The sequence below is a fragment of the Tachypleus tridentatus genome, unplaced genomic scaffold, assembly GCF_004210375.1.
Source record: "Tachypleus tridentatus isolate NWPU-2018 unplaced genomic scaffold, ASM421037v1 Hic_cluster_1, whole genome shotgun sequence".
Classification (NCBI taxonomy): domain Eukaryota; kingdom Metazoa; phylum Arthropoda; class Merostomata; order Xiphosura; family Limulidae; genus Tachypleus; species Tachypleus tridentatus.
This window is the reverse complement of record NW_027467777.1, coordinates 10,554,551-10,576,087: the sequence shown is the minus strand read 5'-3', so window position 1 is coordinate 10,576,087 and position 21,537 is coordinate 10,554,551. Positions and strand designations below refer to the sequence as shown.

Here is a 21,537-nt window from a genome sequence, read left to right as displayed (position 1 = left end):
CACGTACGTCAGTTGACACTGACAAGTCAGGTAAACTTGGAATACACAGATTAACTGTCAACAAAATATTGAAATCACATTTGAGGAAGAAACGCTATTATATTCAGGTGTTAAACGACTTAGATGAAGAAGATTATACACAGTGAAGTGTAATGTGTGTTGATCAGAAAGTGAAGTGTAATATGTGCTGATCACACAGTGAAGTGTAATATGTGCTGATCACAGAGTGAAGTGTAATATGTGCTAATCACAGAGTGAAGTGTAATATGAGCTGATCACACAGTGAAGTATAATGTGTGCTGATCACAGAAAGAAGTGTAATATGTGCTGATCACACAGTGAAGTGTAATGTGTGTTGATCACAAAGTAAAGTGTAATGTGTGCTGATCACAGAGTGAAGTGTAATATGTGCTAATCACAGAGAGAAGTGTAATATGAGCTGATCACACAGTGAAGTATAATGTGTGCTGATCACAGAAAGAAGTGTAATATGTGCTGATCACACAGTGAAGTGTAACGTGTGTTGATCACAAAGTAAAGTGTAATGTGTGCTGATCACAGAGTGAAGTGTAATATGTGCTAATCACAGAGTGAAGTGTAATATGAGCTGATCACACAGTGAAGTATAATGTGTGCTGATCACAGAAAGAAGTGTAATATGTGCTGATCACACAGTGAAGTGTAATGTGTGTTGATCACAAAGTAAAGTGTAATGTGTGCTGATCACACAGTGAAGTGTAATGTGTGTTGATCACAGAGTGAAGTGTAATGTGTGCTGATCACACAGTAAAATGTAATGTGTTGATCACAGAGTGAAGTGTAATGTGTGCTGATCACACAGTGAAGTGTAATGTGTTGATCACACAGTGAAGTGTAATATGTGTTGATCACAAAGTGAAGTGTAATGTGTGCTGATCACACAGTGAAGTGTAATGTGCGTTGATCTCGTCAAATCCATGCAGACATAAAATTTAATGGACTACATTCTTTTCAGTGATGAAGTAACTTTCCACACGAGTGGAAAGGCTAATCGTCATAAAGTATGAACTAATGAAAAGTCAATTTATTTCTCCTATCAGTGGGATATTCAGATACTCTTGAAGTTGAAAGAGATACTCCTGAAGTTGATTGGGTTTGACAAACTGTAAGATTTATGGAACGTTGTTCTTTGTTGAAGCGACACTTACTTATTTGGTTCTGTTTCAGTAATTCCTAGAAACACAAATTTATTTAGACTCATTCAGATGACACTTAGAACCCTGTTGTGTTTCAAAAACTCTTCAGGAGTTCCTGAACGAACGATTTCCAAATCGATGGATCGGAAGTGCAGGTAACAAGTTTGATGTTCAGATCTAACATCCTCGGATTCTTGTACAGAAGGTTTATCAAAACAAACGTATATCAACGGAAGGTTAGAGATATTCAGAACCTATGTAGGCATACTGTAACAACTGTTAACAAAATACTTCCTGAAATGTTAAACGATGCTACTGACAGATTCTGTAGAGATACTGAAATGGTACATGTACAGTCACTTGCATAAGTATTTATTGAGTGTATGAGTTCTATCGTATTGAGTTCCAATTTACGATGTTTTGCCTTACTTTATAAATACCCTGTATATCTTTATGCACGCTAGAACACAAAATTATATTATATTTTTAAAGATACCGAATGTTTGTAGTAAAGCACACAGCTATACAAACGGCTATGTGTGCTATGCCCAAAACTTTTAAAGATATAATTACGACAAGGATGTCTTTTGTTTTGCTTAGCCATCATTTCCAACTAAATTATTGACATATTAATGTCTTATATTTCCGTTTACTTACTCTAAAGTAGAAAAGAAACATTATTGAACCTAGAATATATGAAAATATTTAGTTTATAATATTCGTCTAATTCAGTTGCATATCTGCAAAGAATAGTTTAATACCAAGTACTGATTGTGATCGGATTAAAATATCTACATTCAAGTACTGATTGTGAACCGGTTAAAATAACTACATTCAAGTACTGATTGTGAACCGGTTAAAATAACTACATTCAAGCACTGATTGTGAACCGGTTAAAATAAATATATTCAAGTACTGATTGTGAACCGGTTAAAATAACTACATTCAAGTACTGATTGTAATCCGGTTAAAATAACTATATTCAAATACTGATTGTAATCCGGTTAAAATAACTAAATTCAAGTACTGATTGTGATCCGGTTAAAATAACTACATTCAAGTACTGATTGTGATCCGGTTAAAATAACTAAATTCAAGTACTGATTGTGATCCGGTTAAAATAACTAAATTCAAGTACTGATTGTGATCCGGTTAAACTAACTAAATTAAAGTATTGATTGTGATCCGGGTAAAATATTTACATTCTTTGTGCAACGTTACATGTGTGATTTGTTTCACTAGCTATTCCACGGACCACATCAGTACCTACTTTCACAATTCCGTGGGTCACTTCTACTTCACCGGACACCAGTTCCCAGAGTGAGTTTTTATCATGTATCAATAATTCCTTCCTACTTATGTATCTATTGTCGATATAAAATAGTGTTCAAATTTAAATAAGAATTTGAACTTCTAGGAATATATCTATATATATATTATTTTATTTTATGACTTTTTAATTGTTTCTGTAGGTTTGTAAATAGGACATGGGAGGTAGGTTTTACTGGTCAGACAAAAATCATCCATGTATAATCTAACCTGTAGTTCATCTTTTTATAACTTAATATGTGGTTCTTCGTGTTACAAACTAATACGTACCTTATCGTGCTATAATATAATACGTAGCTCATCATGCTATAATCTAATAAGTAGTTCATCGTGTTATATTATAATACGTAGTTTATCATGCTATAATATAAGACGTACTACATCGTGTTATAATATAAGACATAGTTCATCATGTTATAATATAAGACGTAGTTCATCATGTTATATTCGAATATTTAGTTCGTAAAAACAGAAAACAACAAAAGAAAAATATAAATCACCAACTTCGACAAATGTGGCTCTTCTATATCTCAATATGTTGTCACTATAGTGATATACTTTATGAAATTTACCTTGGCGAAAACACTAGAAATAAATGCATGACGGCCACTTTTCTTTTAGTTACTTTATAAAGTTACTTTCTACTAGTTACTTTACAATAGTTACTTTCCACTAATTACTTTATAATAGATACTTTCTTCTCGTTACTTTATAATAGTTACTTTCTTCTAGTGACTTTACAATAGTTACTTTCCACTAGTTACTTTATAATAGTTACTTCTCACTATTAACTTTATTATAGTTACTTTCTTCTAGTGACTTTATAATAGTTACTTTCTTCTAGTGACTTTATAATAGTTACTTTCCACTAGTTACTTTATAATAGTTACTTCTCACTATTAACTTTATTATAGTTACTTTTTCTAGTGACTTTATAATAGTTACTTTCCACTAGTTACTTTAAAATAGTTACTTTCCACTACTTATTTTATAATAGTTACTTTCCACTACTTACTTTATAATAGTTACTTTCTACTAATTACTTTATAATAGATACTTTCTTCTCGTTACTTTATAATAGTTACTTTCTTCTAGTGACTTTATAATAGTTACTTTCCACTAGTTACTTTATAATAGTTACTTCTCACTATTAACTTTATTATAGTTACTTTCTTCTAGTGACTTTATAATAGTTACTTTCCACTAGTTACTTTAAAATAGTTACTTTCCACTACTTATTTTATAATAGTTACTTTCCACTACTTACTTTATAATTGTTACTTTCTACTAGTTACTTTATAATAGTTACTTTCTTCCAGTTACTTTATAATAGATACTTTCTTCCAGTTACTTTATAATAGTTACTTTCTTCCAGTTACTTTACAATAGTTACTTTCTTCCAGTTACTTTATAATAGTTACTTTCTTCCAGTTACTTTATAATAGATACTTTCTTTCAGTTACTTTATAATAGTTACTTCCCACTAGTTACTTTATAATAGTTACTTTCTTCCAGTTACTTTATAATAGTTACTTTCCACTAGTTACTTTATAATAGTAACTTTCCACTAGTTACTTTATAAGAGTTACTTTCTTCCAGTTACTTTACAATAGTTACTTTTCACTAGTTACTTTATAATAGTTACTTTCTTCCAGTTAATTTATAATTGTTACTTTCTTCCAGTTACTTTATAATAGTTACTTTTCACTAGTTATGTGAAAATGTTTGTGAGAGCTATTTTTTACAAGAGCTAGAGTAAGGTGATATTTGTGAGAGCTATTTTTTACAAGAGCTAGAGTAATGTGATATATTTGTGAGAGCTATTTTTCACAAGAGCTAGAGTAAGGTGATATATCTCTGAGAGCTATTTTTACAAGAGCTAGAGTAAGGTGATATATCTGTGAGAGGTATTTTTTACAAGAGCTAGAGTAAGGTGATATATTTGTGAGAGCTATTTTTTACAAGAGCTTGAGTAAGGTGATATATTTGTGAGAGCTATTTTTTACAAGAGCTAGAGTAAGGTGATATGTTTGTTAGAGCGATTTTTTACAAGAGCTAGAGTAAGGTGATACACAGTGGGATGAAGGTAGTGGTTGTTTCACTCGCTCTATATAGACTGGGATGTAGGTAGTGGTTGTTTCACTCACTCTATATAGACTGCGGTGAAGGTAGTGGTTGTTTCAGTGATTCTATATAGACTGGGATGAAGGTTGTGGTTGTTTCACTCGCTCTATATAGACTGGGATGAAGGTGGTAGTTGTTTCACTCGCTCTATATAGACTGGGATGAAGGTAGTGGTTGTTTCACTCGCTCTATATAGACTGGGGTGAAGGTAGTAGTTGTTTCACTCGCTCTATATAGACTGGGGTGAAGGTAGTGGTTGTTTCACACGCTCTATATAGACTGGGGTGAAGGTAGTGGTTGTTTCACTCGCTCTATATAAACTGGGGTGAAGGTAGTGGTTGTTTCACTCGCTCTATATAGACTGGGATGAAGGTAGTGGTTGTTTCACTCGCTCTATATAGACTGGGATGAAGGTAGTGGTTGTTTCACTCGCTCTATATAGACTGGGGTGAAGGTAGTGGTTGTTTCCCTCGCTCTATATAGACTGGGGTGAAGGTAGTGGTTGTTTCACCTGCTCTATATAGACTGGGATGAAGGTAGTGGTTGTTTCACTCCCTCTATAGACTGGGGTGAAGGTAGTGGTTGTTTCAGTGATCTCTATATAGACTGGGGTGAAGGTAGTGGTTGTTTCACACGCTCTATATAGACTGGGGTGAAGGTAGTGGTTGTTTCACTCGCTCTATATAGACTGGGATGAAGGTAGTGGTTGTTTCACTCTGCTCTATATAGACTGGGATGAAGGTAGTGGTTGTTTCACTCGCTCTATACAGACTGGGAGAAGGTAGTGGCTGTTTCACTCGCTCTATATAGACTGGAATGAAGGTAGTGGTTGTTTCACTCGCTCTATATAGACTGGGATGAAGGTAGTTGTTGTTTCACTCGCTCTATATAGACTGGGATGAAGGTAGTTGTTGTTTCACTCGCTCTATATAGACTGGGATGAACGTAGTGGTTGTTTCACTCGCTCTATATAGACTGGGATGAAGGTAGTGGTTGTTTCACTCGCTCTATATAGACTGGGGTGAAGGTAGTGGTTGTTTCACTCGCTCTATATAGACTGGGATGAAGGTAGTGGTTGTTTCACTCGCTCTATATGAACTGGGATGAAGGTAGTGGTTGTTTCACTCGCTCTATTTAAAATGAAACTTCGCATTTTGATGAAATAATAACAACAACTGAATGCATTTCAAACAAAGATAGCTTATTGGACACATTTCTTTGATATAACTTTATTAAAATAAACTTGCTTGGTTATATTTAATCTATCGTACGTTAGAGAAAACGTTTTTGAAATACAAAGATGGTAACATAGTCTGGTAAACAACTTATTTATTTGTACAAATGAAGTCACGTTTTGTGCAACTAAAATTTATCAAATAGAGAATTGTATTATACTTTCAGTTATCTTCGCATTGACAAAATGTGTTACTTATATTAATACATATAACATGTATAGTATCTAATGAATCACCAGCAAGTCTGAAGGTTTATAACTCTAAAGTCAGGTTTAGATACCCTGGGGACTACAATATCATGTAGCTTTGTGCCTAACCACACACACACACACAGAAATAATTTAAATAACATGTAAAGATCATTTTATTTTGATCAAGGCCCGCTATGGCCAAATGTGTTAAGGCGTTCGACCCGTAATCCGAGAGTCGCGGGTTCGAATCCCGGTCGCACCCAACATGCTCGTCCTTTCAGCCGTGGGGACGTTATAAGGTGACGGTCAATCTCACTATTTGTTGGTAGAAGAGTAACCCAAGAGTTGGCGGTGGGTGGTGATGACTAGATGCCTTCCTTCTAGTCAGATAGCCATCGTGTAGCTTTGCGCGAAATGCAAAATAAAGAAAAGAAACTTTTAGCGCAAAGCTGCACAATCAATTGTGAGGAATCGAATCATGGATTTTAACGTTTTAAATCCGCAAATTTACCGCTGACACACCGTAACTGGAAAAAAGTGGTATGATGGTATAATTAGAGATCCCTCTGTTGTTTGAATTAAATATTTTTTGACTGCTAAACTATTAATAAAGTCTATTAAACTATCATATTTATCTATCAAAAATTAAAGAATACCCTTGTTACGAAGCTATCACCTGAAATCAGTTCTGGGGCTCAGCTAGGACAGGTTGAAAAGGGGCAGTTAACGTTTAATAAACAAAGGAGTTTCAGGTGCACGTGTATAATGGTCACTATAATCAGTTCACCCACTGGTTCAGCGGTAAGTCTATGGATTTAAAACGTTAAAATCATCGGCTCGATTTCCTTCCGTGGACTTGGCAGATAGCCCGATGTGGCTTTGCTGAAAGAAAAACACACATCTACACTTTAATCATATTTAAAACAAATTATTTACTAACGTTAGAAATTCATTTCTATCAGAGTAATTTTAATGTGAAATCAAACGTAAAGCAAACACAAGAGTAAAATAACATAATATCTGTAAAGTCTTATCCATGAACGGAAATATTTTGCTTGTTTTAGTTTAAGACATAAGTTTTATAAGAATATATAACTCTTCATTGGTAGATTTAATTTATAAACTTTATTAGAAATCATGACTCTTACAGCTGGAAGTATAAGACTGGTGATGCACAGTGGAGTGTAAAAGTTATGAAACTAGTTATTACTCAAGTTTTATAACATGTTGAGAAAAAACACAAATTTAATAATTTACAGACGACTTATCACGGCGAAGGGAAGAGGAAGAGAACCATCTGGTTCTCCCTAAAGAACCACGTCAAGCTGCTAAAGGTATGTATTAAATTTTACCAGTAACAAGTCGGTGTTAAAGTACAACATGTTTGACTGTCTGTTTAAATTAAACATTCTACGTCTAACTGTTTTTCTAATATTAATTACCTAATTAAATGGTTTATTTTATTACCTCTGATTTCCCTAATTTAAGTATTAAATATTATTCAGTTGTGTTCCTGGTGACTTAGAAACAATTCTCATTGTTTAGTGCTAAAATTTAGGTTTCTGTACCTGGGTTAAACATAGATAGCCAATTGTAACTTTGTATTTAAAACAAATAATTATATGCGTAGATGACATTAAGAAATATATTATAAAAAAACCTCGCTATTAGAGCAGTAAGTCAACGCTAAAATCAGGGGTTCGATTCCCCTCGGTGTGCTCAGCAGATAACCCGATGTGGCTTTGCTGTAAGAAAACACATACACGCATTATAAAACGTCTCGAAATGATACATGTTCAAGTTTGTAGAAGTCTTCGTTGGTTAATCTGATGGATTCTTCAATAGAATATGGTCTGTTGTTGTTTTTACTTTATTTTCATCCACTAAACGAATGATTAAGCTATATATATATATATATATATATATATGACGCATATTAATATACATTTTTAACCATTTCAATAAAGTTAAGCATATACTACAATAATACATATACACGCACCTGCAACTGATACTACAATAATACATATACACGCACCTGCATCTGATACTACAATAATATATATACACGCACCTGCACCTGATACTACAATAATATATATACACACACCTGCACCTGATACTACAATAATATATATACACGCACCTGCATCTGATACTACAATAATATATATACATACACCTGAACCTGATACTACAATAATACATATACACACACCTGCATCTGATACTACAATAATATATATACACGCACCTGCATCTGATACTACAATAATATATATACACGCACCTGCATCTGATACTACAATAATATATATACACACACCTGCATCTGATACTACAATAATATATATACACGCACCTGCATCTGATACTACAATAATATATATACACGCGCCTGCATCTGATACTACAATAATACATATACGCACACCTGCATCTGATACTACAATAATATATACATACACCTGCATCTGATAATACAATAATATATATACACACACCTGCATCTGATACTACAATAATACATATACACGCACCTGCATCTGATACTACAATAATATATATACATACACCTGCACCTGATACTACAATAATACATATACACAAACCTGCATCTGATACTACAATAATACATATACACGCACCTGCATCTGATACTACAATAATATATATACACACATCTGCACCTGATACTACAATAATACATATACAAGCACCTGCATCTGATACTACAATAATATATATACACACACCTGAACCTGATACGACAATAATACATATATACGCACCTGCATCTGATACTACAATAATATATATACACACACCTGCACCTGATACTACAATAATACATATACACGCACCTGCAACTGATACTACAATTATACATATACACGCACCTGCATCTGATACTACAATAATATATATACATCCGCCTGCACCTGATACTACAATAATACAAGTACACGCACCTGCATCTGATACTACAATAATATATATACATACACCTGCACCTGATACTACAATAATACATATACACAAACCTGCATCTGATACTACAATAATACATATACACGCACCTGCATCTGATACTACAATAATATATATACACACATCTGCACCTGATACTACAATAATACATATACAAGCACCTGCATCTGATACTACAATAATATATATACACACACCTGCACCTGATACTACAATTATACATATACACGCACCTGCATCTGATACTACAATAATATATATACATACACCTGCACCTGATACTACAATAATACATGTACACGCACCTGCATCTGATACTACAATAATATATATACACACACCTGCATCTGATACTACAATAATACATATACACACCTGCATCTGATACTACAATAATATATATATAAACCTGCATCTGATACTACAATAATACATATACACGCACCTGCATCTGATACTACAATAATATATATACATACACCTGCACCTGATACTGCAATAATATATATACACACCTGCATCTGATACTACAATAATATATATACACACACCTGCATCTGATACTACAATAATACATATACACGCACCTGCATCTGATACTACAATAATATATATACACACACCTGAACCTGATACGACAATAATACATATATACGCACCTGCATCTGATACTACAATAATATATATACACACACTTGCACCTGATACTACAATAATACATATACACGCACCTGCATCTGATACTACAATAATATATATACACGCACCTGCACCTGATACTACAATAATATATATACACACACCTGCACCTGATACTACAATAATATATATACACACACCTGAACCTGATACGACAATAATATATATACATACACCTGCACCTGATACTACAATAATATATATACATATACCTGCACCTGATACTACAATAATATATATACACGCACCTGCATCTGATATTACAATAATACATATACAGACACCTGCATCTGATATTACAATAATATATATACATACACCTGCACCTGATACTACAATAATATATATACACACACCTGTACCTGATACTACAATAATACAAATACACGCACCTGCATCTGATACTACAATAATATATATACACACACCTGCACCTGAGACTAGAATAATATATATACACACACCTGCACCTGATACTACAATAACAAATATACACACACCTGCACCTGATACTACACTAATATATATACACACACCTGCACCTGATACTACAATAACAAATATACACACACCTGCACCTGATACTACAATAATATATATACACACACCTGCACCTGATACTACAATAATATATATACACACACCTGCACCTGATACTATAATAATATATATACACGCACCTGCGCCTGATGGTACTATAATATATATATACACGCATCTGCGCATGATGGTACAATAATACATATACACGCACCTTCGCCTGTTGGTAGAATAATACATATACACGCACCTCTGCCTGAGGGTACAATAATACATAAACACGCACCTGCACCTGATCTTACAATAACACATATACACGCACCTGCGTCTGTCAATTTTTATTTTTATTTTCACCGTACATGCTGTAACTCTTAATACGCACCATTTGCACCCTAAACAATCAAATATCTGATCCAGGAAGAACTTTAGAATGATCAATACCATTATCTCAGTTCAGTTATTTCGTTTTTACAACAAACTGCGAAAAATTTCGAAAATTTTAAAAATATGTAAACACAATGAAAATGTAACTAAACTTCTTTATAATAACAGAATACACCAAATACTCAAATATTAAACTAATAAATATTGTAAATAAGGACTCACAACTAATGAGTATAAAACAACACAACTTTTAAAGGATTTTCTGAGTTCAAAGTTTGTTTCATCCAAATCGCATCTCATTCTGGATTTTCAGTTTTTAGATTCTTTACATCTGACATTCCTAGTATTTATAAACCAATAAGTGTCATAACTATTCCTAGTATTTATAAACTAGTAGGTGTCATTATCATTCTTAGTATTTATAAACCAATAGGTGTCATTACTATTCCTAGTATTTATAAACTAGTAGGTGTCATTATCATTCCTAGTATTTATAAACCAGTAGGTGTCACAACCATTCCCAGCGTTTATAAACTAGTAGGTGTCATTACCATTCCCAGTGTTTATAAACTAGTACGTGTCATTACCATTCCTAGTATTTATAAACTAGTAGGTGTCATTACCATTCCTAGTATTTATAAACTAGTAGGTGTCATTACCATTCCTAGTATTTATAAACTAGTAGGTGTCATTACCGTTCCTGGTTTTTATAAACTAGTAGGTGTCATTACCATTGCTAGTGTTTATAAACTAGTAGGTGTCATTACCATTCCTAGTATTTATAAACTAGTAGGTGACATTACCATTCCTAGTATTTATAAACTAGTAGGTGTCATTACCGTTCCTGGTTTTTATAAACTAGTAGGTGTCACTACCATTCCCATTGTTTATAAACTAGTACGTGTCATTACCATTCCTAGTATTTATAAACTAGTAGGTGTCATTACCATTCCTAGTATTTATAAACTAGTAGGTGTCATTACCATTCCTAGTATTTATAAACTAGTAGGTGTCATTACCGTTCCTGGTTTTTATAAACTAGTAGGTGTCATTACCATTGCTAGTGTTTATAAACTAGTATGTGTCATTACCGTTCCCATTGTTTATAAACTAGTACGTGTCATTACCATTCCTAGTATTTATAAACTAGTAGGTGTCATTACCATTCCTAGTATTTATAAACTAGTAGGTGTCATTACCGTTCCTGGTTTTTATAAACTAGTAGGTGTCATTACCATTCCTAGTATTTATAAACTAGTAGGTGTCATTACCGTTCCTGGTTTTTATAAACTAGTAGGTGTCATTACCATTGCTAGTGTTTATAAACTAGTATGTGTCATTACCGTTCCCATTGTTTATAAACTAGTACGTGTCATTACCATTCCTAGTATTTATAAACTAGTAGGTGTCATTACCATTCCTAGTATTTATAAACTAGTAGGTGTCATTACCATTCCTAGTATTTATAAACTAGTAGGTGTCATTACCGTTCCTGGTTTTTATAAACTAGTAGGTGTCATTACCATTGCTAGTGTTTATAAACTAGTATGTGTCATTACCGTTCCTGGTGTTTATGAACTAGTAGGTGTCATTACCATTCCTAGTATTTATAAACTAGTAGGTGTCATTACCGTTCCTGGTTTTTATAACCTAGTAGGTGTCATTACCATTGCTAGTGTTTATAAACTAGTAGGTGTCATTACCGTTTTTGGTGTTTATAAACTAGTAGGTGTCATTACCATTTCTGGTATTAATAGACTAGTAAATGTCATTACCATTCCTAGTATTTATAAACAAATAGGTGTCATTACATTTTCTAGTATTTATAAACTAATAGGTGGCATTACCATTCCTAGTATTTATAAACTAACAGGTGTCATTACCGTTCATAGTATTTATAAACTAACAGGTGTCATTACCGTTCATAGTATTTATAATATAGTAGGTGTCATTACCATTGCTAGTGTATGTAAACTAATAGGTGTCATTACCATTCCTAGTATTTATAAACTAATAGGTGTCATTGATATTCCTAGTATTTATAAACTATTAGTTGTCATTACCATTTTTAGTGTTTATAAACTAGTAGGTGTCATTATCATTCTTGGTTCTGTAAACTAGTAGGTGTCACTACCATTCCTAGTGTTTATAAACCAGTAAGTGTCATTACCATTCCTAGTGTTTATAAACCAGTAGGTGTCATTACTATTTCTGGTGTTTATAAACTAGTAGGTGTCATTACCGTTCCTGGTACTTATAAACTAGTAGGTGTCATTACCGTTCCTGATACTTATAAACCAGTAAGTGTCATTACCATTCCTAGTGTTTATAAACCAGTAGGTGTCATTACTATTTCTGGTGTTTATAAACTAGTAGGTGTCATTACCGTTCCTGGTACTTATAAACTAGTAGGTGTCATTACCGTTCCTGATACTTATAAACTAGTAGGTGTCATTACAGTTCCTGGTGTTTATAAACTAGTAGGTGTCAATACCGTTCCTGGTACTTATAAACTAGTAGGTGTCATTACCATTCCTAGTATTTATAAACTAATAGGTGTCATTGATATTCCTAGTATTTATAAACTAGTAGGTGTCATTACCATTGCTAGTGTTTATAAACTAGTAGATGTCATTACCATTGCTAGTGTTTATAAACTAGTAGGTGTCATTGATATTCCTAGTATTTATAAACTATTAGGTGTCATTACCATTCTTAGTGTCTGTAAACTAGTAGGTGTCATTACCATTCCTAATATTTATAAACTAGTAGGTGTCATTACCATTGCTAGTGTATGTAAACTTGTAGGCATAATCACCAGCTTTTATCCACAATTTGCATGTAAAAATAATCTTTATATATACATATCTTGAATAATAAAGACAAACGTTTAATCACAATTTACGTGTAAAAATAACTGTTACCTATGGATACCCACATTTAACCGTTAGCCCTGATAGTATTATAGATACATCAATTATACCGTTTCTTTATGAAACGTACTCACATACATACCAATTATCGTTTGAAATCCGTTAGCTTTACTATTTCGACTGCATTATAGAAGCACTGATGGACAAGCCTGGTATTAACAAGATACACCATTAAATCATCTGATTAGTCACAAGGTAACTCTTTTTGAGATGAGAAAGTATGGTACAAGCTAGGTTAATATATCTTGAAGCCTCTTTTAAATTGTTTTTAAAATTTACTAAAGTACTTAAATAAGTTGCACAAAGTAGCGTTTCATGTGAAACATTTTGTTTGTTGTTCCGTTTCTGTGCCGATATCTAAAATGAACATCATAAAATGTGACTGCAGCACGTACTGAACATCACTAACATTCAAATGACATCACATGGAAAACTACCTTTGTTTATTGTATACATCCTCTCAGTGGCAACTGCAATGTTTACAAGAAAGAGTTTGGGTTTCGTACTTACGACAAAGCAACTAAGACTATCAATTGCTCTCTCCTGGACTATTAATTAGAGGAAATAAGATTGTCTGTAGCTGTACCTTGAACTACTAACTAGAGGAAGTAAGGTTGTCTGTAGCTGTACCTTGTACTACTAACTACATGACGTAAGGTTGTGTATCTGTCCCTCGAACTACTAACTAGAGGAAGTAAAGTTGTCTGTAACTGTACCTTAAACTACTAACTAGAGGAAGTAAGGTTGTGTATCTGTACCTTGAACTATTAACTAGAGGAATTAAGGTTGTCTGTAGCTGTACCTTGAACTACTAACTACATGACGTAAGGTTGTGTAACTGTCCCTTGAACTACTAACTACATGACGTAAGGGTGTGTTACTGTCCCTTGAACTACTAACTAGAGGAAGTAAGGTTGTCTGTAGTTGTACCTTGAACTACTAACTAGAGGAAGTAAGTATGTCTGTAGCTGTACCTTGAACTACTAAGTAGAGGAAGTAATGTTGTCTGTAGCTGTACCTTGAACTACTAACTAGAGGAAGTAAGGTTGTCTGTAGCTGTCCCTTGAACTACTAACTAGAGGAAGTAAGGTTGTCTGTAGCTGTACCTTGAACTACTAACTACATGACGTAAGGTTGTTTAACTGTCCCTTGAACTACTAACTACATGACGTAAGGTTGTGTTACTGTCCCTTGAACTACTAACTAGAAGAAGTAAGGTTTCTGTAGCTGTACCTTGAACTACTAAGTAGAGGAAGTAAGGTTGTCTCTAGCTGTACCTTGAACTACTAACTAGAGGAAGTAATGTTGTCTGTAGCTGTACCTTGAACTACTAACCAGAGGAAGTAAGGTTGTCTGTAGCTGTACCTTGAACTACTTAGTAGAGGAAGTAAGGTTTCTGTAGCTGTCCCTTGAACTACTAACTAGAGGAAGTAAGGTTGTCTGTAGCTGTACCTTGAACTACTAACTAGAAGAAGTAAGGTTTCTGTAGCTGTCCCTTGAACTACTAACTACATGACGTTAGGTTGTGTAACTGTCCCTTGAACTACTAACTAGAGGAAGTAAAGTTGTCTGTAACTGTTCCTTGAACTACTAACTAGAGGAAGTAAAGTTGTCTGTAACTGTTCCTTGAACTACTAACTAGAGGAAATAAGGTTGTGTATCTGTACCTTGAACTATTAACTAGAGGAATTAAGGTTGTCTGTAGCTGTACCTTGAACTACTAACTACATGACGTAAGGTTGTGTAACTGTCCCTTGAACTACTAACTACATGACGTAAGGTTGTGTTACTGTCCCTTGAACTACTAACTAGAGGAAGTAAGGCTGTGTAGCTATACCTTGAACGACTAACTAGAGGAAGTAAAGTTGTCTGTAACTGTACCTTAAACTACTAACTAGAGGAAGTAAGGTTGTGTATCTGTACCTTGAACTATTAACTAGAGGAATTAAGGTTGTCTGTAGCTGTACCTTGAACTACTAACTACATGACGTAAGGTTGTGTAACTGTCCCTTGAACTACTAACTACATGACGTAAGGGTGTGTTACTGTCCCTTGAACTACTAACTAGAGGAAGTAAGGTTGTCTGTAGTTGTACCTTGAACTACTAACTAGAGGAAGTAAGTATGTCTGTAGCTGTACCTTGAACTACTAAGTAGAGGAAGTAATGTTGTCTGTAGCTGTACCTTGAACTACTAACTAGAGGAAGTAAGGTTGTCTGTAGCTGTCCCTTGAACTACTAACTAGAGGAAGTAAGGTTGTCTGTAGCTGTACCTTGAACTACTAACTACATGACGTAAGGTTGTTTAACTGTCCCTTGAACTACTAACTACATGACGTAAGGTTGTGTTACTGTCCCTTGAACTACTAACTAGAAGAAGTAAGGTTTCTGTAGCTGTACCTTGAACTACTAAGTAGAGGAAGTAAGGTTGTCTCTAGCTGTACCTTGAACTACTAACTAGAGGAAGTAATGTTGTCTGTAGCTGTACCTTGAACTACTAACCAGAGGAAGTAAGGTTGTCTGTAGCTGTACCTTGAACTACTTAGTAGAGGAAGTAAGGTTTCTGTAGCTGTCCCTTGAACTACTAACTAGAGGAAGTAAGGTTGTCTGTAGCTGTACCTTGAACTACTAACTAGAAGAAGTAAGGTTTCTGTAGCTGTCCCTTGAACTACTAACTACATGACGTTAGGTTGTGTAACTGTCCCTTGAACTACTAACTAGAGGAAGTAAAGTTGTCTGTAACTGTTCCTTGAACTACTAACTAGAGGAAGTAAAGTTGTCTGTAACTGTTCCTTGAACTACTAACTAGAGGAAATAAGGTTGTGTATCTGTACCTTGAACTATTAACTAGAGGAATTAAGGTTGTCTGTAGCTGTACCTTGAACTACTAACTACATGACGTAAGGTTGTGTAACTGTCCCTTGAACTACTAACTACATGACGTAAGGTTGTGTTACTGTCCCTTGAACTACTAACTAGAGGAAGTAAGGCTGTGTAGCTATACCTTGAACGACTAACTAGAGGAAGTAAGGTTGTCTGTAGCTGTACCTTGAACTACTAATTAGAGGAAGTAAGGTTGTGTAGCTGTACCTTGAACTACTAACTAGAGGAAGTAAGTTTGTCTGTAGCTGTACCTTGAACTACTTAGTAGAGGAAGTAAGGTTGTCTGTAGCTGTACCTTGAACTACTAACTAGAGGAAGTAAGGTTGTCTGTAGCTGTACCTTGAACTACTAATTAGAGGAAGTAAGGTTGTGTAGCTGTACCTTGAACTACTAACTACATGGCGTTAGGTTGTGAAACTGTCCCTTGAACTACTAACTAGAGGAAGTAAGGCTGTGTAGCTGTACCTTCAACGACTAACTAGAGGAAGTAAGGTTGTCTGTAGCTGTACCTTGAACGACTAATTAGAGGAAGTAATGTTTCTGTAGCTGTATTTGAACTACGAACTAGAGTGGAGCAAGGTTGTCTGTAGCTGTACCTTGAACGACTAACTAGAGGAAGTAAGGTTTCTGTAGCTGTATTTGAACTATGAACTAGAGTGGAGCAAGTGACATTCATTAATTGATTATTAATAATAAAACAAAACTTTCACATGTTTTAACAATGAATTAAAGTAACACAACTTCCTGTTCTTACTTTTTGATATATGTATAAAATGTGACATGAAACTATTGTTTTTTTTATCTCATGATAACAATGTTTTCACTACGTTATGGCTTTATGTTTGTCCAAATCAATATATTTATAATCCACTTTTTGAGTAGAAAGAAAAAACCACAATATATTTTGAATATTCCTTTCTTTATGGAGTGTATCAAAATGCATTAATTATAAATTTTGAATATGATGTCTTAAGTTTGTTTCTATTAATTTTGAGTATAATGTCTTAAGTTTGTTTTTATTAATTTTGAGTATGATGTCTTAAGTTTTTTTTATTAATTTTGAGTATAATGTCTTAAGTTTGTTTCTATTAATTTTGAGTATAATGTCTTAAGTTTGTTTTTATTAATTTTGAGTATAATGTCTTAAGTTTGTTTCTATTAATTTTGAGTATAATGTCTTAAGTTTGTTTTTATTAATTTTGAGTATAATGTCTTAAGTTTGTTTTTATTAATTTTGAGTATAATGTCTTAAGTTTGTTTCTATTAATTTTGAATATAATGTCTTAAGTTTGTTTTTATTAATTTTGAGAATAATGTCTTAAGTTTGTTTTTATTAATTTTGAGTATAATGTCTTAAGTTTGTTTCTATTAATTTTGAGTATAATGTCTTAAGTTTGTTTTTATTAATTTTGAGTATAATGTCTTAAGTTTGTTTTTATTAATTTTATTACCACAAAATACAAGTTTTTTTCTTAGTGTTGTTTGTCATCACTCTACACAAAATTTTCAAAACCTGTGACTTGTGGATATTTATAAATTTCTACAAAACGGACATCAGTGTATCTGAATACCATAGACTAGTTATACACAATTTAACACATGAGGTTATAAAACATATTTACCAGTTGTTTTGCTATTTGTTTTTAATAAATCGACCATTTTCATAGTAATAATTTTCAAATTTATTTCAGAGGAGAGTTCTCCATTGTATGATGATACACCAAACGTTCGTGGTAGTAAGAGTATCCAGTCAAAGAAGAAGGAAGAAGAACCAGGTATGTATGTGTCTAAGAACCAGGTAAATGTGTGTGTCTAAGAACCAGGTGTGTGTGTTTCTAAGAACCATGTATGTGTGTGTGTCTAAGAACCAGGTAAATGTGTATGTTTAAGAACCAGGTGTGTGTGTGTCTAAGAACCAGGTGTGTGTGTGTCTGAGAACCAGGTGTGTGTGTTTCTAAGAACCATGTATGTGTGTGTGTCTAAGAACCAGGTGTGTATGTGTCTAAGAACCAGGTGTGTGTGTCTAAGAACCAGGTGTGTGTGTGTCTAAGAACCAGGTGTGTGTGTGTGTTTAAGAACCAGGTATGTGTGTGTGTGTCTAAGAACCAGGTATGTGTGTGTGTGTCTATGAACCAGGTATGTGTGTGTGTCTATGAACCAGGTGTGTGTGTGTGTATCTAAGAACCAGGTGTGTGTGTGTCTAAGAACAGGTGTGTGTGTTTCTAAGAACCAGGTGTGTGTCTAAGAACCAGGTGTGTGTGTGTTTAAGAACCAGGTATGTGTGTGTGTCTAAGAACCAGGTGTGTGTGTGTGTGTGTCTACGAACCACGTGTGTGTGTGTGTGTATAAGAACTAGTTATATGTGTGTGTCTAAGAACCAGGTGTGTGTGTGTATGTGTGTGTGTCTACAGATACAGGAACTGAACGTTTTAGAACACAAATTTAAACTTAAGTTATCTTTTACATGTGAATTATTAAATTGTTTTTACTTTTACATAAATGTTACACGTAAGTAAAGTAGGTTGGTTACATAATCGATTTGATTTTTAGTTAGCGTTAAAAATGTTCGATGGACACACGAAAAAAAACACCAACAACAAAAACACTGCACCAAATAGAACTGCATGCGTCAAGTGCAATAACTGATTTACTATTTAAATACATTGCTCCTATCGATGGGTTATCTAAATAATATTTAACCTTTGTCCCTGCAAGTATACCAAACTAAAATGAAATATAACTTAGACTAAAGAATCATTTCAGAATCAGTTGTGTGTGTGACGACAGAAAATAAGAAAAGTCTTTGGAAGTTGTTTGTCTAAAGGCGAGCGCTTTGTATTAAGCTAAACCATTTAACCCACTAAAATTTTTTAAACATATTAAAAGGATCACGGTTCATTTTTTTCGCGAAAGAAAGTTTGGTGATTTTCTGGCAGGCATTCTCTGAGATTGGAAGTTCTGTAACGCTTGTCAGGCATTCTGTGAGATTGAAAGTTCTGTAACGCTTGTCTGGCATTCTGTGAGATAGAAAATTCTGTAACGCTTGTCTGGCATTCTGTGAGATTGAAAGTTCTGTAACGCTTGTCTGGCATTCTGTGAGATTGAAAATTCTGTAACGCTTGTCTGGCATTCTGTGAGATTGAAAGTTCTGTAACGCTTGTCTGGCATTCTCTGAGATTGGAAGTTCTGTAACGCTTGTCTGTCATACTTGAATACTCTTATAATAGCAATGAGTATTAATTATATGAATTCATTGTAAATATAATGTTTAGAATTTGATTATTTGATATCTAATAACTAGAAAACACTGCCATAAAGATATTTTCGAGGGCTGGCAAACTAGATTGCAACCCTAATAATATAAAAAATATTGTAGCATTAAAACCAGAAGTTTAGACAGTGAATCAATCTATTATCGCAAATGATAAACCCCTGGTGGTCTAGTGTGGAAATAACTTTCTCGAGTGTCGTCTTCAATAGAATTTCATATCATTTTTGCTAATCGCATTTCTAATTAAATATGTAACTGTCTGTTTCTTCTTTTAATAAAGTTACGTGTTTATTAATGAGCAAGAATGTGGGATTTAAGGTGTTTGATTTATATAAAAATAGTAATTATATTTTTCACAACAGGTGGCTACATAGATAATGGTCGAAGTTGTATGTCTTCTACACTCGTGTGCGGGTTTTGTGCTGTTCTTTGCATTGTGCACGAGGTCGTCACGTGACGTGTCGTATGTTTGTGAACAACAGTATCTTTGTAAACATTTTCATGTTTTACGTTTACAAAGAACAAATAATTTCAAAGGAAAACTTATTTAAATGGACAACTTCTGCTCAAAGTAAAACACAGTCAATGAACAAAGTATTCGAATCCACTTTATTTTTATGGACATAAGTGATATTTGGACTTCATTTAACTTTAACAAAATTTAACTTACTTTCACAACAGAAATAATTTTTTTTTCGAGATTAATTGGATTTATTGAAATATTTTAAGTTTAAAAAATCTTCATTTTGAATGGAGTCAAAGTTTATGGATGTGTGTACTTAGGGAGTGGAAAATATTAATTTGTTTTCTTTCCTTGTAAAATGAATTGTGTACACCTTAATGTGCCCAAATTGATTAGAAACAAAAATAAACAAAGATTGTTAAAATCAGATACTGTAGAATGTACAAATAAATAATGAACTTTCTTAGTCAGATACTGTAGAATGTACAAATCAATAATGATCTTTCTTAGTCTATCTCGTGGAATTTGTTAGCCTTCTTACATACAGGTGACTTAAATTTGTGTTTCTATGGGATATCAGTGCTTTGAAACAAACTGAGTTGTCTTGAATAACAAACCGTAATTATGTACTGTTGTAATATACTGTCAGAACATGGTTGTTATTTGGTATTTGATGTAACAACATGATACAGTTTTGTGTAAAATATCTTTCAGTATATCTATTCTCTATAGACATAACAATATAATTTCGAGAGTACGATGTAATTGGTGACGAATGAAATAAAGTCAATATTGAAAATGTCTTAGTTTATTGTTAAAAAAAAATATTAAAATAACAACACATTACCTCCACTAAAACCCGGCCCATCATTGCCAGGTGGATAAGGCACTCGACTCGCAATCCAAGGGTCGCGGGTTCGAATCCCCGTCCTACCAAACATGATCGCTCTTTCAGCCGTGGGGTCGTTATAATTTGATGATCAATCCCATTATTCGTTGGTGAAAAAGTAACCCAAGAGTTGGCGGTTGGTGGTGATGACTAGCTGCCTTCCCTCTAGTGTTACACTGCTAAATTAGGTACAGCTAACGCAGATATCCCTCGTGTAGCTTTGCGGAAAATTCAAAAACAAACAAATTGAGCTTCAGTATCCTACATAACGTTCAAAAGATTAAATTAATAACGTTATAAATCTAGTAAAGAAGTACGACAGTCTTTATGGAAATTAAACTGTTAATAAATCAAAATTTTCCAGTTTGTGATGCTTCTTGAACAATAACAAAACATAGTTTCAATTCTGCTAGAAAAACGAAACCTTGACAA

General features: G+C 33.7%; 1 protein-coding gene across 1 annotated transcript in view; it reads left to right on the top strand.

Annotated features, from left to right (window-relative positions):
* LOC143242023 (lachesin-like) overlaps positions 1–20,807 on the top strand; it is an 88,675-nt gene extending 67,868 nt beyond the window's left edge. The window contains exons 7-10 of the mRNA XM_076485365.1: positions 2,418–2,495; positions 7,314–7,388; positions 18,174–18,257; positions 20,116–20,807. Of these exons, the coding sequence (XP_076341480.1) occupies positions 2,418–2,495; positions 7,314–7,388; positions 18,174–18,257; positions 20,116–20,210 (332 nt within the window). The 3' untranslated portion in view covers positions 20,211–20,807. The remainder of the gene's footprint in view (positions 1–2,417; positions 2,496–7,313; positions 7,389–18,173; positions 18,258–20,115) is intronic.
* Positions 20,808–21,537: the final 730 nt, after the last annotated feature.